Consider the following 19,695-nt stretch of genomic DNA (forward strand, 5'->3'; position numbering starts at 1 on the left):
GAACTCAAATTTCTCCACACCCTCACCAACATTTGTTATTATCTGTCTCTTTAGTTATAGCCATCTTAGTGGGTGCCAAGTGGCATCTCATTGTGTTTTTAATTTCCATTTCTCTGATGGCTAATGAGGCTGAGTTTTTCTTTCATGATACTGGTTGACCATTTGTATATCTTCTTCAGAGGAATGTCTATAGAGATCTTTTGCCTGTTGGTAAGGGATCTATGAGGGGTTTCCCTGATGGCTCAGCAGGCAAAGAATGCTCCTGCAATGCAGCAGACACAGGAGATTCAAGGTCGATCCCTGGATCAGGAAGATTTTTGGAGGAGGGCATGGCAACTCACTCCAGCCTTCTTGCCTAGAGAATCCCATGGACAGAGGAGCCTGGCAGGCTACAGTCCAAAGGGTTGCAAAGAGTTGGACCCAACTGAGCTGAGTGACTAAGCATGCATGCAGACAGAAGGTCTATGAAGCACTTCTTGCTCAGTGAATCAATGATATCTGGCTCCAATACGTACTAATGCTTCCCTTTGTTTCCAAGTAAGCTGCTTCTTTTGGAGGAGGAAATGGCAACCCATTCCAGTATTGTTTCCTGGAGAATTGGAGAATTCCATGGACAGAGGAGCCTGGCAGGCTAAAAATCCATGGGGTTGCAAAGAGTCAGACATGACTAAAGCGACTTAGTACTAAGTTGCTTCTGTTAGGTGAGGAATCATGCATTGTCTTCCTGGTGCGATCATGTGCTTCCTCATATAGGGGCTCGTGGACTTTGAGGGATTAAAGAGATAACTTTTTACTGAAGAAATTGTGGCCAAGGGGCCTGAGGAGTAGATGGCAGTGAGGATTTGGACACCAGGCCTGGATTGTCCACCTTCTCTTGGCCTTGCCTCTCTGGGCTCCAGTTTCTTTCTTTTTTATTTTCAATATGTATTTATTTATTTATTTGGCCACACCAGGTCTTAGCTGTGGCACGTGGGGTCGCCCATCTTCGTGTGATCTTTAGTTGTGGCATTCATGCTCTTAGCAGCAACGTGTGGGATCTAGTTCCCTGATCAGGGAGTGAACCCGGGCCCCCTGCATTGGGAGAGCAGAGTCTGAGCCACTGGATCACCAGGGAAGTTCCCTGGGCCTCTGTTTCTTCATGTATAAAAACAGAACATTGAGGAATGTACTACGGATCTAGGCAATAACATGAATTGTGCAAAGTGACAGAAGCCAGACTCCAGAGGCCAATACTGTCTGATCCTCTTCATGAGTCTTTCTGAAAGAGGTAGAACTACAGGATCAGAAAACAGATCAATAGCTGCCAGGGATGGGGGTGGGGATAGGGGATTCACCAAGAAGGAATTTTGGGGGATGATAGAATTACTCTCTGGATTTTTGGCTGGTGGTAGGTTACATCATTGTAGACACTGGTCAAAATTTGTAACTATATCTAAAAAAGGGTGAATTTTATTGTATGTAATTATACCTCAATAAACAAGCAAAATGTTAAACACACATGCACACACTCATACACACATACACACACTCACAACTGGACTAGAAAATCTCTAAGGAACTCTCGGTGCTGATACTCACTGATTCTATACTATGGGTGTGGTCATGGGAACGGTGGCAGCAAGAGATACCCAGGGCCTCGTCTAGTTTTTAAACTTTTTCCTGATCCCGCCTCCTCCTCTCCAACTCAAAAGAGTCTTCATTGCTTTAATGGGAGAAAGAGAGAAAACAGGCTGCCTTGGTGTGGTGGGCTGTTTTAGGAATAAGGCCCTTCCTCTGGGAGGTGGGTGTGTCTATGCAGCTGATGGATGTTCTCTGAGGATGGAGGCATTGGCCAGTCACTCATCCTGGGACTGAGGTCTGAGTTGTCGTTGTTGCCGTTTAGTCACTAAATCATGTTCTACTCTTTGTGAACCTATGGACTGTAGCTGCCAGGCTCCTCTGACCATGGCATTTCCCAGATGAGAATATTGGAATAGGTTGTCCTTTCCTCCTCCAGGGGATCTTCCCAACCCAGGGATCGAACCTGCATCTCCTGCATTGGCAGGAGGACTCTTTACCACTGAGCTAGCTGGGAAGCCCCTGAAGTCTGAGTAAGTGCCACAAAATGGAATATTTCTGAACAAGAGCTCAGAATCCAAATCCCAGTGAAGCAGCCGTGGCGGCTTGTCAGACAAACAGCAGTGCAGATGGTGAGCTCACACTTCCGCTTCCGTTTTCCTCCAGGGCCTGCAGAAGGAAGCCTCCCCACCCCAACCCTCCCCAAACCCTCTCCCCTCCACACCCCACGTCTCTGCCCTGCTATTTACTGAGGCCTAATGTGGGATTATTGATTGAGGCCCTTCAGGTTACACACAGTGAGGGAACAAGGCCCTCTCCGGGAAGAAGAGATTGAGGGGCTTGTCATAGGCAAAGAGAGACCACTCCTGCAGAGGCAAACAAAACCCACACCCTCCTCTGGCAAGAAGGGCTGGGAAGCTGCCCAGCAGGGGTTTGCAAAGGCCCTACACCTTCACCGCCTCTGCCTCCCACGGCATCTCTCAGATGCACAAACAACTCATATTAGCACTCATTTCGTGAGTACTTACTATGTACTAGGCATAGGCGAAGTCCTCTGCATTAATTCATGACAACCATAAGATTCTGAAATGCTTATACCTGTTTTACAATTAAGGAAACTAGCGCTCAGACTGAGGTATGTGTCCCAGCTGTTGCCATCAGAAGATGTTACTTACTTTGCTGAAATAAGCCAGATGGGACTGGGCCAGCCCAAGGCTCCGAGAGCAACGAGACCCGCTTTAAGGGCCAGGAGCCTCACAAAGAGCTCCAGGCCAGAGGGTGCTCTCACTGGGGCACACACCCCACTCCAAGCCTCTCAAAATCAAGCCAGAGCCAGCAGCCTCTTGTCAGCCTGAGTGGCCTGCCCTGCACTGTGCAGGGTCGGGGAAAGATCTTATAACCCGCCCTGCAGATGCTGAAAGGAAGCCCAGGGAAGGGGACCAGGAGTCCAGACACGAGTCTGAGCAAACAGGGTGATAATGAAGGACTGGGAAGCCTGGTGTGCTGTAGTTCATGGGGTCACAAACAGTCGGACACAACTTAGTGACTGAGCAACAACCACCAAGGGAAGGGACAGCCCCATGCCCTTTCTGCCAGAAGTCCCCTAAGGGATGTGGGGAGAGAGGAAGCACTCAAGGGGGACGTCAGACAATCGTGGGTGGGCACAGCTCTTAATGCCCACCTCCACCTTGGACCTCAAGCAGATCTCTGTCCTTGGTGGCCAGTGGGATTGTGTGCACAGTGACAGGTTGCTGAACAAAGATCTGGAAATAAGCCAGATGGCTGGGCTGGGAAGGAGGAGTTCTGCGTTCTCTGGAGGAGGTGGCCATCATCAGGGAAGACAGGAAAGCATGGCTGTTTTGTGGTGGGGCCAGGATCTGACAGTGGGGTACGCTACAGACCTGACATTTTAGGGGCTATTGCAGGTGTGACCTTGGTATTGACCTTGTGGGGCAGGAAGTCTTGCTCGGGCAGATGACCCAGGGGTTGGGAGACAAGTTCGTCCCCCATGCCATTTGCATGGGAGACCCATTCCCACACTTCCATGGTCATTTCTACATTCACGAGCAGAGTTTCTGCCATGAAGCAAACTGGAAGGTGCCAGCCTCATCATTAAAGAATCGCAGTACCGTGGTTCCTTTTATACCTCCTTCTCTTCCTCCCCTTGTCAGCCTGACTTCAGGTTCTCAGAGTCCTGCTGCTTTGGTGTGAGTGGAAGATGAGATTGTCGGTCGCTCAGGAAACCAAGACTCCCTGTAAAGATCCCCATCCGTGTGTAACAGACTTCTGTCTTGGGACTTCATTCAAGAAAGTCAGATTGGTGTCTGGCCACTGCTGATGCTCACCAGGCCACTGGGATTTATGGTCGGGCACAGACAATGGGGCGTAGAGTCCACAAAGCCAAGGACTCTCCGGCAGAGTGAGGTATTCCCCACCCCAGAGCTTCTCAGCATCCTGCTTGGGAAAACAGACTGTGTGTGTGTGTGTGTGTGTGTGTGTGTGTGTGTGTGTGTGTGTGTGTGTGTACTGGGGCAGGGTGGGAGTAGGCATGGGGGAGTGAGGAGGGGTGGTAGATATCTTTCTAGCGGTAAATCCTGCCCAACAAACCCCCAAACCAAGGAGCCACACAGTTAGCTGGGTTATAACAGGTTCAAGTCATTTATTTGTAGACGGTACCAGCATGTTTGGTTCTGGGGTCCAATCCCCAAATTCCAGAAAAATAAACTAATGAGAACCGCATGCACTATGAGAAGGCCATGCCGACGTGTCCGTGATCATGCGGTGAGTGGGCAGAGAATATAGACCGGGCACGCTCGGCGGGGCGTGGGGCCTCCCTCCTCGGACAGCTGACAGCAGCTGGCTCTGAGCCCTCACGAGGGACTTGGGGGAGGGCCGAGGCCAGGTCCTGTGGACCCAGTCCCTTTATGGCCTGGGCCCCTTATTGCTACATTTGCTACTTTGCTACGTTGTGGCCCCTGGACTGTGCCCAGGGGGGCTGCCTTATCAGTGGGTGGTACTAAGGAGTAGACTGCTGGCATCTGCTGTTGCCATGGTTACATGAGCACAGCCCTCTCTTCAGAGGGCCCCGTGGTGAGTTCTCAGGGATTCATTTGGCCACAATTGGCGTGTGCCACACACGGTCCTTGCTACATACTCAGCTCAGCCAGCCCTTTTGGGGGATGGTGACATGTTACTTCCCCCCCGGGACTTTTCAGCTCCTGGACTTTACTGGAAGACCTCCCTTGCAGACTCAAAGACCAGCAGCGCTCAGTCTTTTCTGGGCTTTTGGGACAACTTCCTAGTGGTGGCTTTTGAAGCCCATGCACTTGAAGTATCATAAGAGGGTTGCGTTTTAGGAAAAGGATCAACTTCTACAACCAAACGAGGAGCCAGATGGGTGGCAGGCTCCTGGGTCACACCCTGTTGGTGAGGTAGTTTGAACACAACAGGAACCTCGCTACAGGGAAGGCCCCCAGAGCACGTCCCCATGTGATTCACTGCTCAGAGAAGCAATGTGGAGTGCGAAGAGGTCCCTCCCAGGTGCTGGCCTGTACCCTTGGAAGGGGTGGCCCTGGAGCACAGTGCCTCTGATGGCCCTGGTGGGCTCAGCTTTGCTAAATTCCTGGGGCATAGCAACCCCTTCCCAGAAGGACAGAGCATCCCTTCCTGGAAAAGCAGAAGCCCTCTCCTCTGACCAGACAGCTCCTGCTGCTCTGCTCAGGCCCTCTGGCTGCTGCTGGGCATTTACCCATGCCAGTCTACAAGCTTGACTCTTCCCATACAGGCAAAGTCTATGTTAGTCAGCTGCCCAGTGCCTGGCGCCTATGTGTCTGCCCCGACGGGTGGGTGGTCACTTCTAAGACAGCCCTGATGCTTTGGCTGTGGGGCTGCTGACATGGTATCTGCCCTGTGAGCCCAAATCAGGAAAAGTTCCAGACCCAGAGACCATGCCCAGTCAGGGCAACTAAGGCAAGACAGGGCAAAAAAAAAAAAGCAAAGTTTGTTTTGCTACAGAATCTCCGGGAGTTGGTGATAGACAGGGAAGCTTGGTGTGCTGCAGTCCATGGCGTCACAAAGAGTCAGACACGATTGAGTGACTGAACTGAACTCCTTCAAAAGTTTAATCTGGGTCTGAATTTTTGGTTCTGTCAACCAAGCCAATGGGGAACTGGCCAAGACCAGATTTTCCAAGTGTGTGTGCTAAGTTGCTTCAGTTGTGTCTGACTCTATGCAACCCTATGGACTACAGCCTTCCAGGCTGTCCATGGGATTTCTCCAGGCAAGAATACTGGAGTGGGTTGCCAGGCCCTCCTCCAGGGGATCTTCCCAACCCAGGGATTGAACTCATGTCTCTTATGTCTCCTGCACTGGCAGGCAGGTTCTTTACCTGCCTGGCTTCTTTACCTAACGCCACCTGGGAAACTTTTTCTAAGTGTACTTGCATTCTAAGGTCTGCATGGTAGACTGCCCTTGGACTAAGTGCCCAGCCTAGGTGAACTAGTTTGGGTAGGCTGCCCTTGGGCTAGCCAGCTTGGGTGGCACAATCCTGCTCTCTCTCCCATTTCTGGGTGTGACCTGCTTGGGGGGGTGGGTGGCACGCGATGGTGGTCACAAGACAGAGTGTGCCTTGGTTGGGAGGCAGGATAAGGGGGTTATTGCTCTGGGTTTGAATCCATCCAAAAGTGCCTTCACGTCTATCAGGCCTGAGGGATGTCCCCGGAGATGTCAGGATGCCTTCAGCCTGCTTCCTCTCAGGGCTGCAGTTCACCTGCCTCTGACCCTTCTGGGGAGCTCCAGGGTAGGCGAAGCCTCAGGAACCTCGGCTGGATGGCACCAACGTCCTGGCCAGGGAGACCACCTGGGCCCTGACTGCAGCCAGGAGGAAGGAGAGAAGGCAGCCAGGATCTTGCCCGGGATAACTAAGGGCACAGAGGGACCTGCTGTTCTAGACCTGCTGGTGTCCACAGACCCTGTGCATCAGTGTCAGCACGGATGGGGCACCTTGGCAGAAGCTGCTTCCTGGGGACAATGTTGGGTGCAGGGGAGCCTGAGCAGCAGTTCTGCTCTGAAAGAGGAGATCGGTGTGAAAAGCAAGGGGTTTCAGAAGCATGTGATGAAGAGAGGAGGGGGTCAGCAGACCCCGCAACATGGGAAAAGGCTTCAGGGAACTCATTTCCTCATCAAGCAGTTGCCCGGTGTCTGCCAGGTGCCAGGTTTTGTGTCCAGGTCTCCGGGAATGAGCAAGGGTTGAGGGGAGTGTCTGCCGGGAACTTGGGTGTTATAACACCCCCTTGGAGACACTCTGAGGATGAAACAGAATGTCTCTAATTTCCACTGTACCTCTAAAAGAGAGCAACTACTGCCATGGGGGAAACCAAGGCGTGGGGCTCAAGAACCCACTGGGGTGCCACCATGATCACGACCCCTCATGCCCTTGGTGGCCCTGCTGTGAGGGATGGAAGCTGGTGCCCTGGGGACACAGCACGAAGGTGGGCTTGGAAAGGTGGTCCTAGGGGAGCACTCAGGAGGCAGCGCCTGCAAACAAGCTTATGAGACCCACCGGCTGGTGAATCTGCCCACATAAGTAAAGAAATACCAGTGATCGCTGTTTTGCTTCTGTGTTTGCTGTTTATACACTTCCGAAGGATATTTTCTACCTCTGGCCAAAATAGATCAAAGGAAGATGGTCATAGCAGTGGGGGGTATGGGGGTGGGGTGGGTGAGTGCCTGAATTCAAAAGCACGTGGCTTATACCGCTCTGTCCGAGGGCTCATGGGAGTCACAGTAATGACAGTGAAAACAATGAGAGTAAGCGCTACCATTTGCCAAGCACCTACTGTGTGCCAGGCACCTGACTCCGTGCTCTGTATGACTCCCTCGCCGCCAAGTTGGCAGATGGTCATTCTGCCACACACAAGTGGACCTTAGGTAGGTGTTTGCAGGTTGAGCTCTGTGCTTGCGTTTCTCCATGATCACGGACATTGTGGAGGACAGTGCCTTTGCTAGGCCATCAGAGGACCCATGGGCCCTGGCCTCCCCCCTGGGCACAGGTTTCAGACACAACTGAGACCTGGCCTCAGGGGCCCGGCCACGCCCAGGACTGCCAGCCTGAATGCCCCAGCTCCCACGTGGGGCTGTCGGAGGGGAGGATCCCAACCCCAAGTTCACCGCCACATTTATTTTAAGTAAGACACGCGGGGACACACCAAGGAGCGAGGGGCCGCAACAAAATAAATTACGAAATAATCAAAATTTTAAAAGACGGTCAGGACCTTCAGGGGTGTTGAATCACAAGCTCTTTCATTGACATCAGTGCCTCCTCTGGTGTTGGACCCTCGAGACGGTTGACAGGAGCAGGGGGCAGCCTCCAGTGCCTTGTGGCCACCCCTTTGAAAGGTGGCCTCAAAGCGGGTTGGAAGAACGTGAGGTGCTGCGATCCACGAGGCGGCTCAGTGCTGATGGTGTGACCGGGGGACGGGGGCGTGGTGTGAGGGCAGCCCGGTCCGGCTCCTTACACGCGGTGGCCGCAGCGATCGGGCAGGCGGGAGGCAGTTGGAACACAGTGGCGTGACTGGGGCGGGCGCCACGGGTGCACCACAGGCGGTGGGTTGTATTTGTAATACTGAATGTGCTTGGGGGCGGTGGGTCCTCTCGAGTTTGCTGGAAGGCGTGATCCCCCAGACAGCGGGGAGGAGTGATGATAATCAGAATGGAACCTCAGGGGACAGTCACGGCAGGAGCCCCGCCGGGCGCTCTCCCCTGAACACGTGAGGGACGGGAATCTCCTACAGAGCGAGGCGTCGGCACACGACTGTACAAGGAGAGGGGGTTGTAAACAGGGGCCTCTGCCCGGCCGACCCCAGCCTCCGAGGGCTCTCTCTGGCCTCCCTCTGGTTCACGCACCGCGGTCTCCCCACCGTGGCCGGGCCCTCACTCCTTCTCCTTCACAGTGACCAAATCTCCCCGCAGGGATGCTCTGTCCGCAGACGTGGAGCGCCGCCGGCTGCCCGCGTGGTCCTCGGGCCCGGGCCCTGCGGCGGGGACCGTCAGGAGGACTGCATCAGGCCGGTGAGGCGCTTGCCCGCCAGTGACTTTCCCTGCAGAGACAATGACAGAGGGCACCACACGCACGCACGCACGCACACACGCACACACGCACACGCGCGCACAGGACAGACACAGAGAGCCGGATAGGTGGGTTAATTGTTGCATGAGCCGCGGAGGCCAGACCAGTCAGCTCACCGACCCCTCTGATCTCTGGGTTTGGGAGACTTAACCGCAGACAGTTGGACAACCAGCTAACCTGGTTAGCTGGTTAACCTGGGGGAACCAGGTTAGAGGGTGAGGGTGTGCTGTTGGTCCTCTTTTGAGTGTGTGGGGATTTTACTTACCCCAACCAGGGATTTCAACCCTTGGAGTATCTCTTAATGCCTGTGGGCTGCCTCTGAACTTGATTTTATCCAAGTGAGGAAGGAAAGGTTGGCTGGGGGACTAGTAAGACCAAGGGGTTGGGTTCGCCCAAGCAGATGATGGCTAAGGATCTGGGTGACTTGGAACTAATGAGTTAACTAGTCTGAAGAAGACAGAAGGAATTCTACTTGAAACACAGGATTGAGCTCTCCTTGGAGAGCTCAATTTTTATTTGGCTATGCTGGGTCTTGGTTGCAGTATGTGGAATCTATTAATAGTCCCCTGACCAGGGATTGAACCTGGGCCCCCTGCATTGGGAGCATGGACTCTTAGCTAACAGACCCCTAGGAAAGTCCCTGATCCTTTTTTTTTTTTTTTTAATCAAAACTTTACTTTTTACTTATTTTGGCTGCACTATGCAGTTTGTAGGATCTTAGTCCCTGACCAGGGATTGAATCCAGGCCCCCCTACAGTGGAAGCACAGAGTCCTAACCCCTGGATCCCCAAGGAATTCCTTCTCCTTGGGTCCTCTTGATGACCAGTTCTGGGACTGGGACAGTCTGGGGGTATCTGCCAAGGCTTGGGGCCTGGGCTACAGGACACAGTACAGTGCGCTCCTGTTTGTCTCCAGGCTGATCTTGATGATTCCACTTCAGGAAGTCTTACCAGCCCTTCACTTACAAACTACATAGCTGTTCTTGTTCTTTTGGGAAGAAAAAAAAAGACTCACTCTACCATGAGTCTTGGTACATGGGGCACAGAGGCCCCCCGAGAGAGGCCAGTTGTTCACATGCCCAGAAGGAGTCAGCTGAGGAGCCTCTGATGTGGGGCTGGACACCAGGAGGATGATGAGCAAGGCTCAGTCCCCTGCTTGTTTCCCAGCCATAGTCTGAACCCAGCCCCTGCTCACCCTCCCTTGAAATCCATAGCATTACACAGGGGTCTAGATGAGAGTATGGCTGGACCCAAGCAGATGGATTGCTGTGTCTGAGAAAACACTCAGAACCCATCTTATTATTGACAGTGGGTCAGTGACACCAGCAAGGGTAGCGAGGGTCTGCAAGTATAGCACGTGCTTGCTCATCAGCATGTGCTGCAGCGTTTGGCAGCGTGAGGTTGCAAGGGCCGGCAATTCCTCATGTTCATTTCCAAGTGGGATGTGAGGGCTCGTCTTGTTTACTGGGCTTGGCTACATGTCTGCTGGATGTAATTAAAAAAAATTGATCAGGTTTGTGAAGCCTGGTAGGGTACTCAATAAACCTGCTGATTGATGAATTGACTGATAATGGGCATTTCCAACAAACGAACAATACAGGCTGTGAGTTTGCCGGACACAAGACAATGTGTCATCTGGCTAAGCTCTCCACGGAGGGACGTGCCAGCTTGACTTTAAGAATTCCGATGGCGCGGATGGGAGCTTGTCCAGAAATGGAAACACCCTCAGGCACAGTTGGAGAGTCTGCATCTACCTCCCCTTTGCTCTGTTTTCCCCCCTTTCACTCCTCATTTTTGCTCGTTGGACAGCACTTTTCTTTTGTTTTTCCTCCTCTGTCTTCACACACACACACACACACACACACACACACACACACACACACACACACACAAAATCTCCCCATCAGCAACCTTATCTGAATCTTCAGATACACTAAACTTAGCCTGCAGCCGGATACCTTTATACTGGGCTAAAGGATTTTTTAAATCAGATTTTTTTTTTTTTTTAATTTTTAATCCTAGAGGGTTTCAAGTGCCAGTTCTTGCAAATCACTAAAAGCAGAATGGCTACTCCTCTGTGTGGAGTGGTTTAGGTACAACAATAGCTTATAGGTGGCAGAAGCTGACCTGCAAGGACTCCCTCTAGCCTGGTTCTAAGCACACATGTAGTGGGGACTTTTTTGACTGTCCTTTCTTACACGGAGTTGGAGGCATTTGTCATCCAGGTGGTCACCTGGGACTGTGCCTTTTCCGTGCAGGCCTGAAGGCAGGTGCGTGCGTGCCTGCTCAGTCGCTCAGTCATGTCTGACTCTGTGCAACCGCATGGACTGTAGCCCACCAGGCTCCTCTGGTCATGGGATTTTCCAGGCAAGCATACTGGAGCAGGTTGCTATTTTCTCCTCCAGGGGATCTTCCCGACCCAGGGATTGAAACTGTGTCTCCTGCATTGCAGGTGGATTCTTAACTGCTGAGCCATCGGGGAAGCTCCCTTGAAGACAGGAAGCACAGGGAAATAGAGACTGATGAATCCAGAGGTTTCCAGTCTGGGGGCCTCTACCAAACCTCCCCAGTCCCTTTCACCCTTGTCCATCCTTGCTCATAGGAAACAAAGGTCACTTTCCTCTTGGGTACTGCTTACTGCTGTGGAATCCACACACCAAATACCAGCTCCTCCCTTCTCTTTCCATCCCTCCTCCACCAGAGCCGCACATTACATATCGAGTACCCAAATATATATGTTGCAGGTCCATACAGTGGCCTTCGTGGCTCTGATTTAGCTGGCGGTTGTGAACAAAAGGAATCACTAAAGCTTCTGAATTATAACAGTCTGTTGCCAGTGGGTATAGTAAAAGCCCAGAGACAAAGAAGGTGAGGTTTACCAGGCATCCAGACCCTCATTACAGCTTCATTCTCATTAGTGAGGTCATTTTGACTGGAAAGGGGGCTGTGGCTGAGAGAGGTTAGAGATTCTATTTCTGGATGACTGTGTGTCTGTCTGTTTGAGGTGAATTTAGCCCTGAGGATCCCTACCCTCCACACCTCCCTGTTCTATAGAGCGGGCTGGGCTGGAAGGCGCTAATTAATTTCTTCTTGCCTAAGTCCTGGAGCTCAGCTCACAGCTCTGACTCCAAAGACCTGTGGCCAGCCCATCCATCCCTCCCCTCCCCTCCCCTTCCCTCCCCTCCCGCAGCTGCTTCCATGGCTCGGGGCTTCATGGGTGAGGAGTGGGGTACAGCTGACCAGCCTGGAGAATGTGCCCAACTTCTAGCCATCCAGGTGGTGCTCCTTGGCATTTTTTTGCCTCCCTTGCCTGCTCCTGCACTCACGCATTTACCAAATGCCAGTTCTGCTGCTAAAGGAGGTCGTGAGTGTTTAGGTCAGCCCAGGAGCAGCCCAGCCCAGCTGCAATCTGTTCACTAGGCAGTGACCTCGTGGGTGAGGCTGGAAGGTGGTTACTCATGCAGGACGCAGGCAAGGCTAGATGCCTGCCCTCTGGCTTGGGGGAAAGAAATCCTGCAATCACCCTGGCTCAGCAGCTGCCTCTCTTCTGAAGAGCTGAGGTTCTTGTAATTTTCAGGGATCAAAGTGAAATCTGACAGCAGAGGTGTTCAGAGATGAGCTGCTTCAAGGTCTGTGCTGCTAGGGGCTTGCTGGGAGCTCCTAGCTACCTGCTTTCCCCAGAAAGAGAGGAGAGTTCCTGCCCTGTACCATCTAGGGTTCTTTCCTCCCTCCTCTTCACCCCCATCCTCCAGTTTGGATGGGTTTGCAGGAGACACTTAGGGAGGGGAGTAGTAATTCTGCCTCTGCCTGGCATCTTGCATAGTTACAGGGGGAAGGTGTTTTTTCAGGGTGTGAATGTGTGCTGTTCCTCAATGCTGGTCAGTTGGGAATGGATCATGGTGCCAGGAAACTGCTACCAGCTCAGCCTGAGGCCTTGGCATAGTTGAGTGAAGCAGCTGAAGGTGGTTGAAAATGCTATTAGCCAGCAGCCTTTGTCCAAGTGAAAAAAATATATGGTGATTAAGAACTGAGCTGCAGAAGGTACATTCCAGAGACACCAAAGCTTTGCATTCAGACAAAGTGCTTTTCACCTTCGAGACATTTGGCTAAGTTTAATCCAATAGAATTTGGGATCCTTCAATTTCATGGACCACGGGCTCAGGGCTGGGATCACAAACACCCACACATTCAATTCCCAGCCTCCACGCTGACTAATCATTTCCGCTCTGCAGCCATCTTGATGGCTAGAAGCCTGGAAGAAGATGGTCATGGAATCCTTTGTTTCTAAAACGAAATGCACAAAAGGAAGAGCTCCCTTTTGTATGGTGCTTTGGGAAAAATCAACATGCTGCTTGACATGCCGTGGCTCTGTGCATTGCACGTCCCGGTATTAATCAACAAAGCATGCACCATCACCATTACCAAGAGCTTCGCCACTCACTTACCTGGGAGACAGGTGCTAACCTCTTTGACTGGGAGAAGGGCTGTGGTTCAGAGGGTAGCCCTGGGGGGTCAGATGGCACACTGGGGGAAGAGGAGCCAAGGACTGGCAGCTCAGGGGCAGGACCTTTTGCAGCACTAAGAAAGTGGAGACATCTGAGCTGCTGATGAGATTTTCTTGCTGATTTGTCCAGATGACCTAAGACCACAGTTACAGATCGCAAGTCCACTAAGTCCAAGCACAGGCTACAAGGGGGATGGAAATCAACCGTGGTTGTCTCTAGGGCAGAGGGATGTAATTGACTGAAAAGGGGCATGAGGGAACTTTCTAGGGTGATGGGATGTAGGTTACACTAGTACATACATTTGTCAAATTCATTGAACCATACATTTCAGATCTATTGATTTTGCCACATGTAATTATGCTTCAAAAGAAGAAAAAAGATTAAAAATAATCCATCTATCACATCTCTGCTTTGAAACTCCCCACCCCTTACTCTTTTTCAGTTGCTGTCCCAGCAACCTTGCCTTTTGGCTGAATTCAAAGCTTCCCTCTCTGGTATGGGGGAAACCCAGATTTGTCTGCTTGAGGAACTAGAACTTGCAATAGAGCTAATTTGGAACATGATTTCTAGTCTCCATCGATCCAAGCCGATCACCTTGTGGTGACACACAGACATTTTTCATCCCTGCTAATGAAAAATGGTGTTTTGCTGAATAGGGCTCACGAGGTGACCTCAGCAGGCAAGACGTGGGAGGCCCCCGAGATAAGCTGTCCTTTCAAGGAGACTGAAAGTTACCCATGAGTAGTTGATGCTCAAGTCCATAAACGATGAGTGTGTGTGGAGTCACAGGTCTGTAGGGGACTCACTGGGGAGAGCAGTCAGCCCCTGACTAAGAGCTGGGTAGGAAGGAGAGGTCCCGAGTTGCGTTTGTCAGGAGGCGGGGGCCAAGGACCTGCCCGACTTCCTAGGTGACTTCCCTGGAGGTTGGTCACCCTGGTGCCCTTTCTCCATTGAGCAAAGCAAAAGGGATGATTGCAAAAGGAAGTGTAAGGAATTCTGTGGCATCTCCTTTCTCGATGATGATTAAAATTGGGGCGAGAGTGCCATTTGCTCGGGATAGTTTAGGGCTGAGAAGCTCTGTCAGGGGATTGTAGGAAAACCCACAAGTGATAGAGACTCCTTTGAAAACACTTTGACTCTCCTCTTCCATCATCAGCAAGATGGGCAGATGAAGTGGGAACTAGCCAACGGTTACCCACGGCTGATCCACAGCAGAGCTAGGCTGGAGCAGCATCTGGGGAAGAGAGGTTGCTTCTGGCTTTCTCGCTCTTCGAGGGGGTGGGAGTGGGGTGGGGATGGGGAGGGGGTGGGGAGGGTCAGGCCCCCTGTGACAAGATCCTCTCCTGGGGTGTGTGTTAGTCCTGGGTCCTTGCTAAGCTTTCTGATCTCTCTCAGGAGCTGAAGGGCATTTTATTTGGTTTTAAAATATTTTCTTCATTCAACTGTTTAAAAATCAGATACCACAAACATAAAACAAGTTCCCAAATCAAAAGACAGGTTGAAACTGAATTAATTAAAAAAAAACTCACTAGATAAAGAATTAATACACAATGTGCATGCACGCTAAGTCGCTTCAGTCGTGTCCGAGTCTTTGTGACCCTATGGACTATAGCTCACCAGGCTCCTCTGTCCATGGGATTCTCCAGCAGGTATACTGGAGTGGGTCACCATGCCCTCCTCCAGGGGATCTTCCTGACTCAGGGATCGAACCTCATCTCTAATGTCTCCTGCTTTGGCAGACAAGTTCTTTACCACTAGCACTGCACATTAAACCTATTTAAAAAGTAAGGAATATGGTGAAAATAAAAACAATGGATTCTTCTGTAACAGCCCACTGTCTCATGTACGGTAATATAAATAAGTAGTCACATTTTCTTATGTCAACGGTGGGTCTGTGGACTCTGCCAGCCGTCACGTATGCTGAGGGCAATTCCCACAAAATGTTCCTGAACAATTAGCAGGTTCAGACACCTCACTCTACTCCGTATTGGCAACTAGCAGTGCTTTATTTTTTAACTTATTTTTTTAAATTTAGCAACCATGAGTTGCCAGCCCTCCTATCTGAACTAAATGTGGGAGGACTAACCTCTATGCTCTACCTCCCAGGGACTTTCTGTTTGAATTTTTTATTCTTACACGAGGTGGCAATGCTCCCTCCTTTTTCAAGTGCCCTCCTATTCTACTTGCCCAGACCTTGATGGTAGCAGCATGAGGACGGTCCCCTTACAAGAGACACAGGTTAGCTGTCAAGGACAGTTACCCACAGCCATCCATTGATCAAACATTGAGCAGCTGTGGTGTGTCAAGTATGCTCTGCCTTTGACCGACACCTGCGCCCACGTCCACAGCATCCTTGCCAGTTAGGTCTTCCTTTAACACCCGCTGGACATATGAGGTTGAGCTACTAGCCTGAGAACATAGAGCTGGTCAGTAGCCTTGACGGCCCATCCACCGTCTCCTTGGTACATGACCATTACTCTCAAGGAAGGGGGCAGGTGGGAACGCTCAGGACTAAGGACTCCTCTCTGCCCGTCCATACCAGGCAACCTGTCTGGGCAGGCTGAGGTGATTTTCTCAACCTCACTGAGAAAGAAGCTGCAGCTCTTGGGCATACGCTTGAGCGCATCCAGGGCATTTCTGCTCTGCCTGACGGGCTTCCCTTTGACTTTGGCTGCTGGACTAAGCTGAGGCTCAGCTCACTGCTGCTTGGTGCCCATGGATTTAAAGTGGTGGCTGCTGGACAGGCCAGTGAAGCTGCCTCTTCTGTTTGTGACCTTGTGTTATAGGTGCCGATGCCCCCGGGATCTCCATAGCAACAGTCCCTGGAGGAGAAAGGCAGGTGTGATGTTCGCCTTTCCTAAGGAGGGGCAGGCAGATGCTTCACTCCAGTTAGAACCAAATACCTGCAGCAAGCTGGCTGGGGAAGTCCTTCCTGGCTGCTGTTCCTGGCACTCCTGACTCCTGTCCCCTCATCACGCTCATCACCTAAGGGGCTCTTTTGCAAAGTTCGACCTCTGCCTGTTAGTTTTGGTGGGTGATGGGAGAACTTCCTCCACAGTCCCCATCTGTGCAGGGACAAATCAGCCACCGGACAGGCACGAGGGATGCCGAGAGTGACAAGGGCTCAGCAGCTGTGCCCGACACGGGTGGCACGATGCCCAGGCCCAGACTCCCCAGCCTCCTGTCCAAGTTGTGCATTTCCACTTTCCCTGCTGCGTTTTTCTCCGCAGGCAGGAGAAATCCCCTCTTTTATTACTGGATCTCTTATCTCCTTCCTCTAGCTCTGATTGAATAACCCTGGTGCTCTTTCCGTAATCAGCCTGCCCCAAGTTCTCGGTGGAGCAGAGGCGGGTATTCCGTTCACAAGGCCCCTCAGTAGTGCGCCTTCCTGTAGCTGGTTCTGGGCTTGCCTCTTCCTCTCCTCCTCCTTCTCCTTAAATGTACTTTGGCATCTCTGCATTGGTTCACGCCAAATTAGACAAGGGCCAAAAGACTCAAGGAAACAGAGATATGGCTCAGTTGCTATTGGCAACAACTTGATTCTACTTTTTTCCCAACTAGGAAGTTCAAGTGACCCTCGACTATGGCCACAGGGGAGAGGGCTGCTGAAGTTTAGTGGATGAGACAGTAGGTGGGGTCACTGGCTGGGCAGCATGTGATTCTTCTCAGGACCCATGAGGACACCAACTCCACCTTCCTAACGGCACCTCTCATCTCCTCTGATCATGTTCACCCAGAACACATCCATGGGTTGGGGCCCTTGGTTAAGCCAGCTGCCAAGGCAGGGTTTCGAAGGCAGAGGTGGTCAACATGCTGACTGTCTCCCACTGCCCCAAAGCATCATCTTTCCAGGGCTGTCCAGGGCTGTCCAGGTTCATTTAGAAGCATATGCGAAGAGAGTTGACTCATTTCTCTCTCCTCCCTACTATCAGGAATGCAATTAGGTAGGCATTTATCAGACAGGTATTCCTAATCTGAAAGAGTGTAGCAGGGGACAGGTCAAGCAGCATTTTTCAAGACATCTCTGGGTTGATGGAATTCCTAGCCACCAGGAACCTTCTTACTTCCCTCTGAACACTTTTCACATGTCCCTGCAATGCTGGACAGGGGATGGGTTGGTTCCTTAACCTTCTTCTCCCCTGGTGGTCTAGCAGGTACAAAGGTGAGGTTTTCCCGTTTCCCACAGGACTTGGCCCTGGGCCACAGGTGAAGAGTAATGGAAGCTGTAAGGGGGGGACTAAGCTCAAGGATGCTGCTGTAGGATTTAAAAGCATCTTCAAAGGTAGTGGGCATTTCTTCTAGGGGCCCAGGAATGAGTGACAGGATTAGTATCCAAAGACATTATTTGAACATTGCCTCTGGGATAACAGACTCATCTCCCTGCCACTTCTGGACCCCTTGGCTTTTTGCTTCTCAGGAAGAAAAAACAAAACAAAACAAAACAACAAAAAACTATGGGTGTTAAAAAAAGTGGGGGGGACATCAAAAAAAAGGATGCCTCTGACTGTCCATGGAACTAGGGCGCAAGAACAGGAGGGGCGGGTGGAGATGAGGCCATGGACACACAGATCATCTCTTCCAGTTTTGGGAGCACCTTCTGTTGCAGAAGGCCCCCAAGGAAGGTTAGAGCGTGCGGACGCCGGGATCACTCACCCACTGCTGGAAGGAAGCCGCCTCGGGGGTGAAATGCAGCGGCCATTCTGACTCTGCGCCAGCAGCACTAGGCAATTGTGTTTTTAGGAAGGGAAGTGAAGAACAACTTATCCAGCTGAAACCGTGAAGACCGGTGGCTTTAGGGGCGCCCCTGCCCAGACGTGCACCCCGCAGCAGCAGCAGCAGCGGGGAGGCGGTCCACGCGCGGAGGCACATGCAGATGCTGCGAGTGTGCCGCACGCACCATACACTGGACACGGAAGCGTGCAGCAGGCAGGCAGCACATGCACCAGCGCACGCAGCCGTGCACACGTCCATGTGCGTGTTTCACCACAGGCACTTACAAGAGCGTCTCGTGCAAGGCTCATAAGCAACCACGTGTTTGGCTGTAGAGCTTTACCTCAGACTCCTAAGAAGCCCATCTAAAGCATTTACCTTAAGAGACATCTATAAACCCGACTTTCCTCAGGACAAAGCCATTCGTGTCAGAGAAAATGGCTTCTGTTTCTGTCGATACTACAAGCAGGGGCAGCGTGCACCCCAGAGGGCTGGTTTATGAGGGATTTCGAAGCATCCCTGGATTTCAAAGCCACTTGGTCCTGACTCCTCTGACAACCCCTCTTTGTAGTACAGTGCTTAAAAAAGAGAAGCCTCTGTTTATCGGGCATTGGAAGCAACCGGCCTTGGGGAGGCTGCACTGCTCAGCGCGGCTCCAGGCAGGCAGACAGCGGGGAGGCGAGGGTTTCTGGGAATGAGGCTCTGCTATGTAGGGAGCGTTCTCTACCTCTGGAGAACTGGAGTTCATGCTCTGCTAGGGGAGAACTAGCTTTGATCTGGGACTGGAAGCAGGAGGCTTATTAGGGGCCTGCACCTCAGGGGACGGGAGCAAATGCCAGATCCTGGCAACACAGGCAGTGTTTCCTTGGTGGCCCTCCCCATGTCCTGGCACCATGCTGCTACAAGCCCCCAGGTCCCACAGCTTCCTGGGAAGAGCAAAGGGACCCTGGGAAATAGACCACAGGACAGAAGCCGGTCTGCTTGGTACCGTAGTCCCTCCGTTCTGAGGGAAAGCAGAGAAACCAGCTCTCTGAGTTGACTTTAAAAATAAGACAGTAATAATAGCTACCATTTACTGAGTAGGGTCATGAGCTGGTTGCTCTAATAAATGAATGTGCTTTGCACACACTGTCGTATTTGAGATATCTGTGTCCCATCCTCAACTGCTAAATAAATACAGTAATACCTACTTCACAGAACACTGTTGGAAATTAGATAAAGAATAAGAGCCAAGTGTGGGCTGCAGGTAACATCATCATAATAAATAATAATAATAATACAAAGAGTTATGCTTGAACTTATATACTGCAAACACTATGCTAAGCATCTTGTGTATTTTTTCCCTCCTAATCACTTACTCTTTTTTCTTTTTTAATTTGGCCAGGGCCTATATAGCATGTGGGACCTTAGTTCTCCAACTAGGGATCAAACCCACACCCCCTGCCTTGGAAGGCTGAGCCTTAACCACTGAACCACTGGGGAAGTCCTTAACCATTTCCTCTTATCTCCCTTTCACAAGATGCAGAAACCTAGGCTTGGAGGCGCTGCCTGAGTCAGAGTTAAGGGGTGGAGCTGGAGGAGAACCTAAGTCCCTCTTGGACCAAGATCCACACGACACGGATGCCAACAGTGTGATACCGTGAACACCCAAGACACTGCAGCTGTTTTTGCCATGCCCTCATTTAGGGACAACATCCTCCCCAGGCAGCAGGCGTCACTGTACCCCTCGGACAAGTGAGCAACTTGCCTGGGGTCTTATCCCAACTCCAGGTGGAGAAATAGAATTCAACTGGGGCTG

At 51.5% G+C, this 19,695-nt stretch overlaps 1 protein-coding gene across 3 annotated transcripts in view; it reads right to left on the reverse strand.

Annotated features, from left to right (window-relative positions):
* Positions 1-7,716: 7,716 nt before the first annotated feature.
* RGS6 (regulator of G protein signaling 6) overlaps positions 7,717-19,695 on the reverse strand; it is a 584,468-nt gene continuing 572,489 nt past the window's right edge. For 2 of the 3 annotated variants that reach the window (XM_061156754.1, XM_061156753.1), the window contains exon 18: positions 7,717-8,654. Coding sequence is in view for 2 of the 3 variants with exons in the window: in XM_061156753.1 (XP_061012736.1) it covers positions 8,604-8,654 (51 nt within the window). In the remaining variant the exon portion in view is untranslated. Of the gene's footprint in view, positions 8,655-17,840; positions 17,908-19,695 lie in introns of all 3 variants that reach the window. The other variant, XM_061156755.1, reaches the window with a different exon arrangement.

Source organism: Dama dama, chromosome 12, assembly GCF_033118175.1.
Source record: "Dama dama isolate Ldn47 chromosome 12, ASM3311817v1, whole genome shotgun sequence".
NCBI lineage: Eukaryota > Metazoa > Chordata > Mammalia > Artiodactyla > Cervidae > Dama > Dama dama.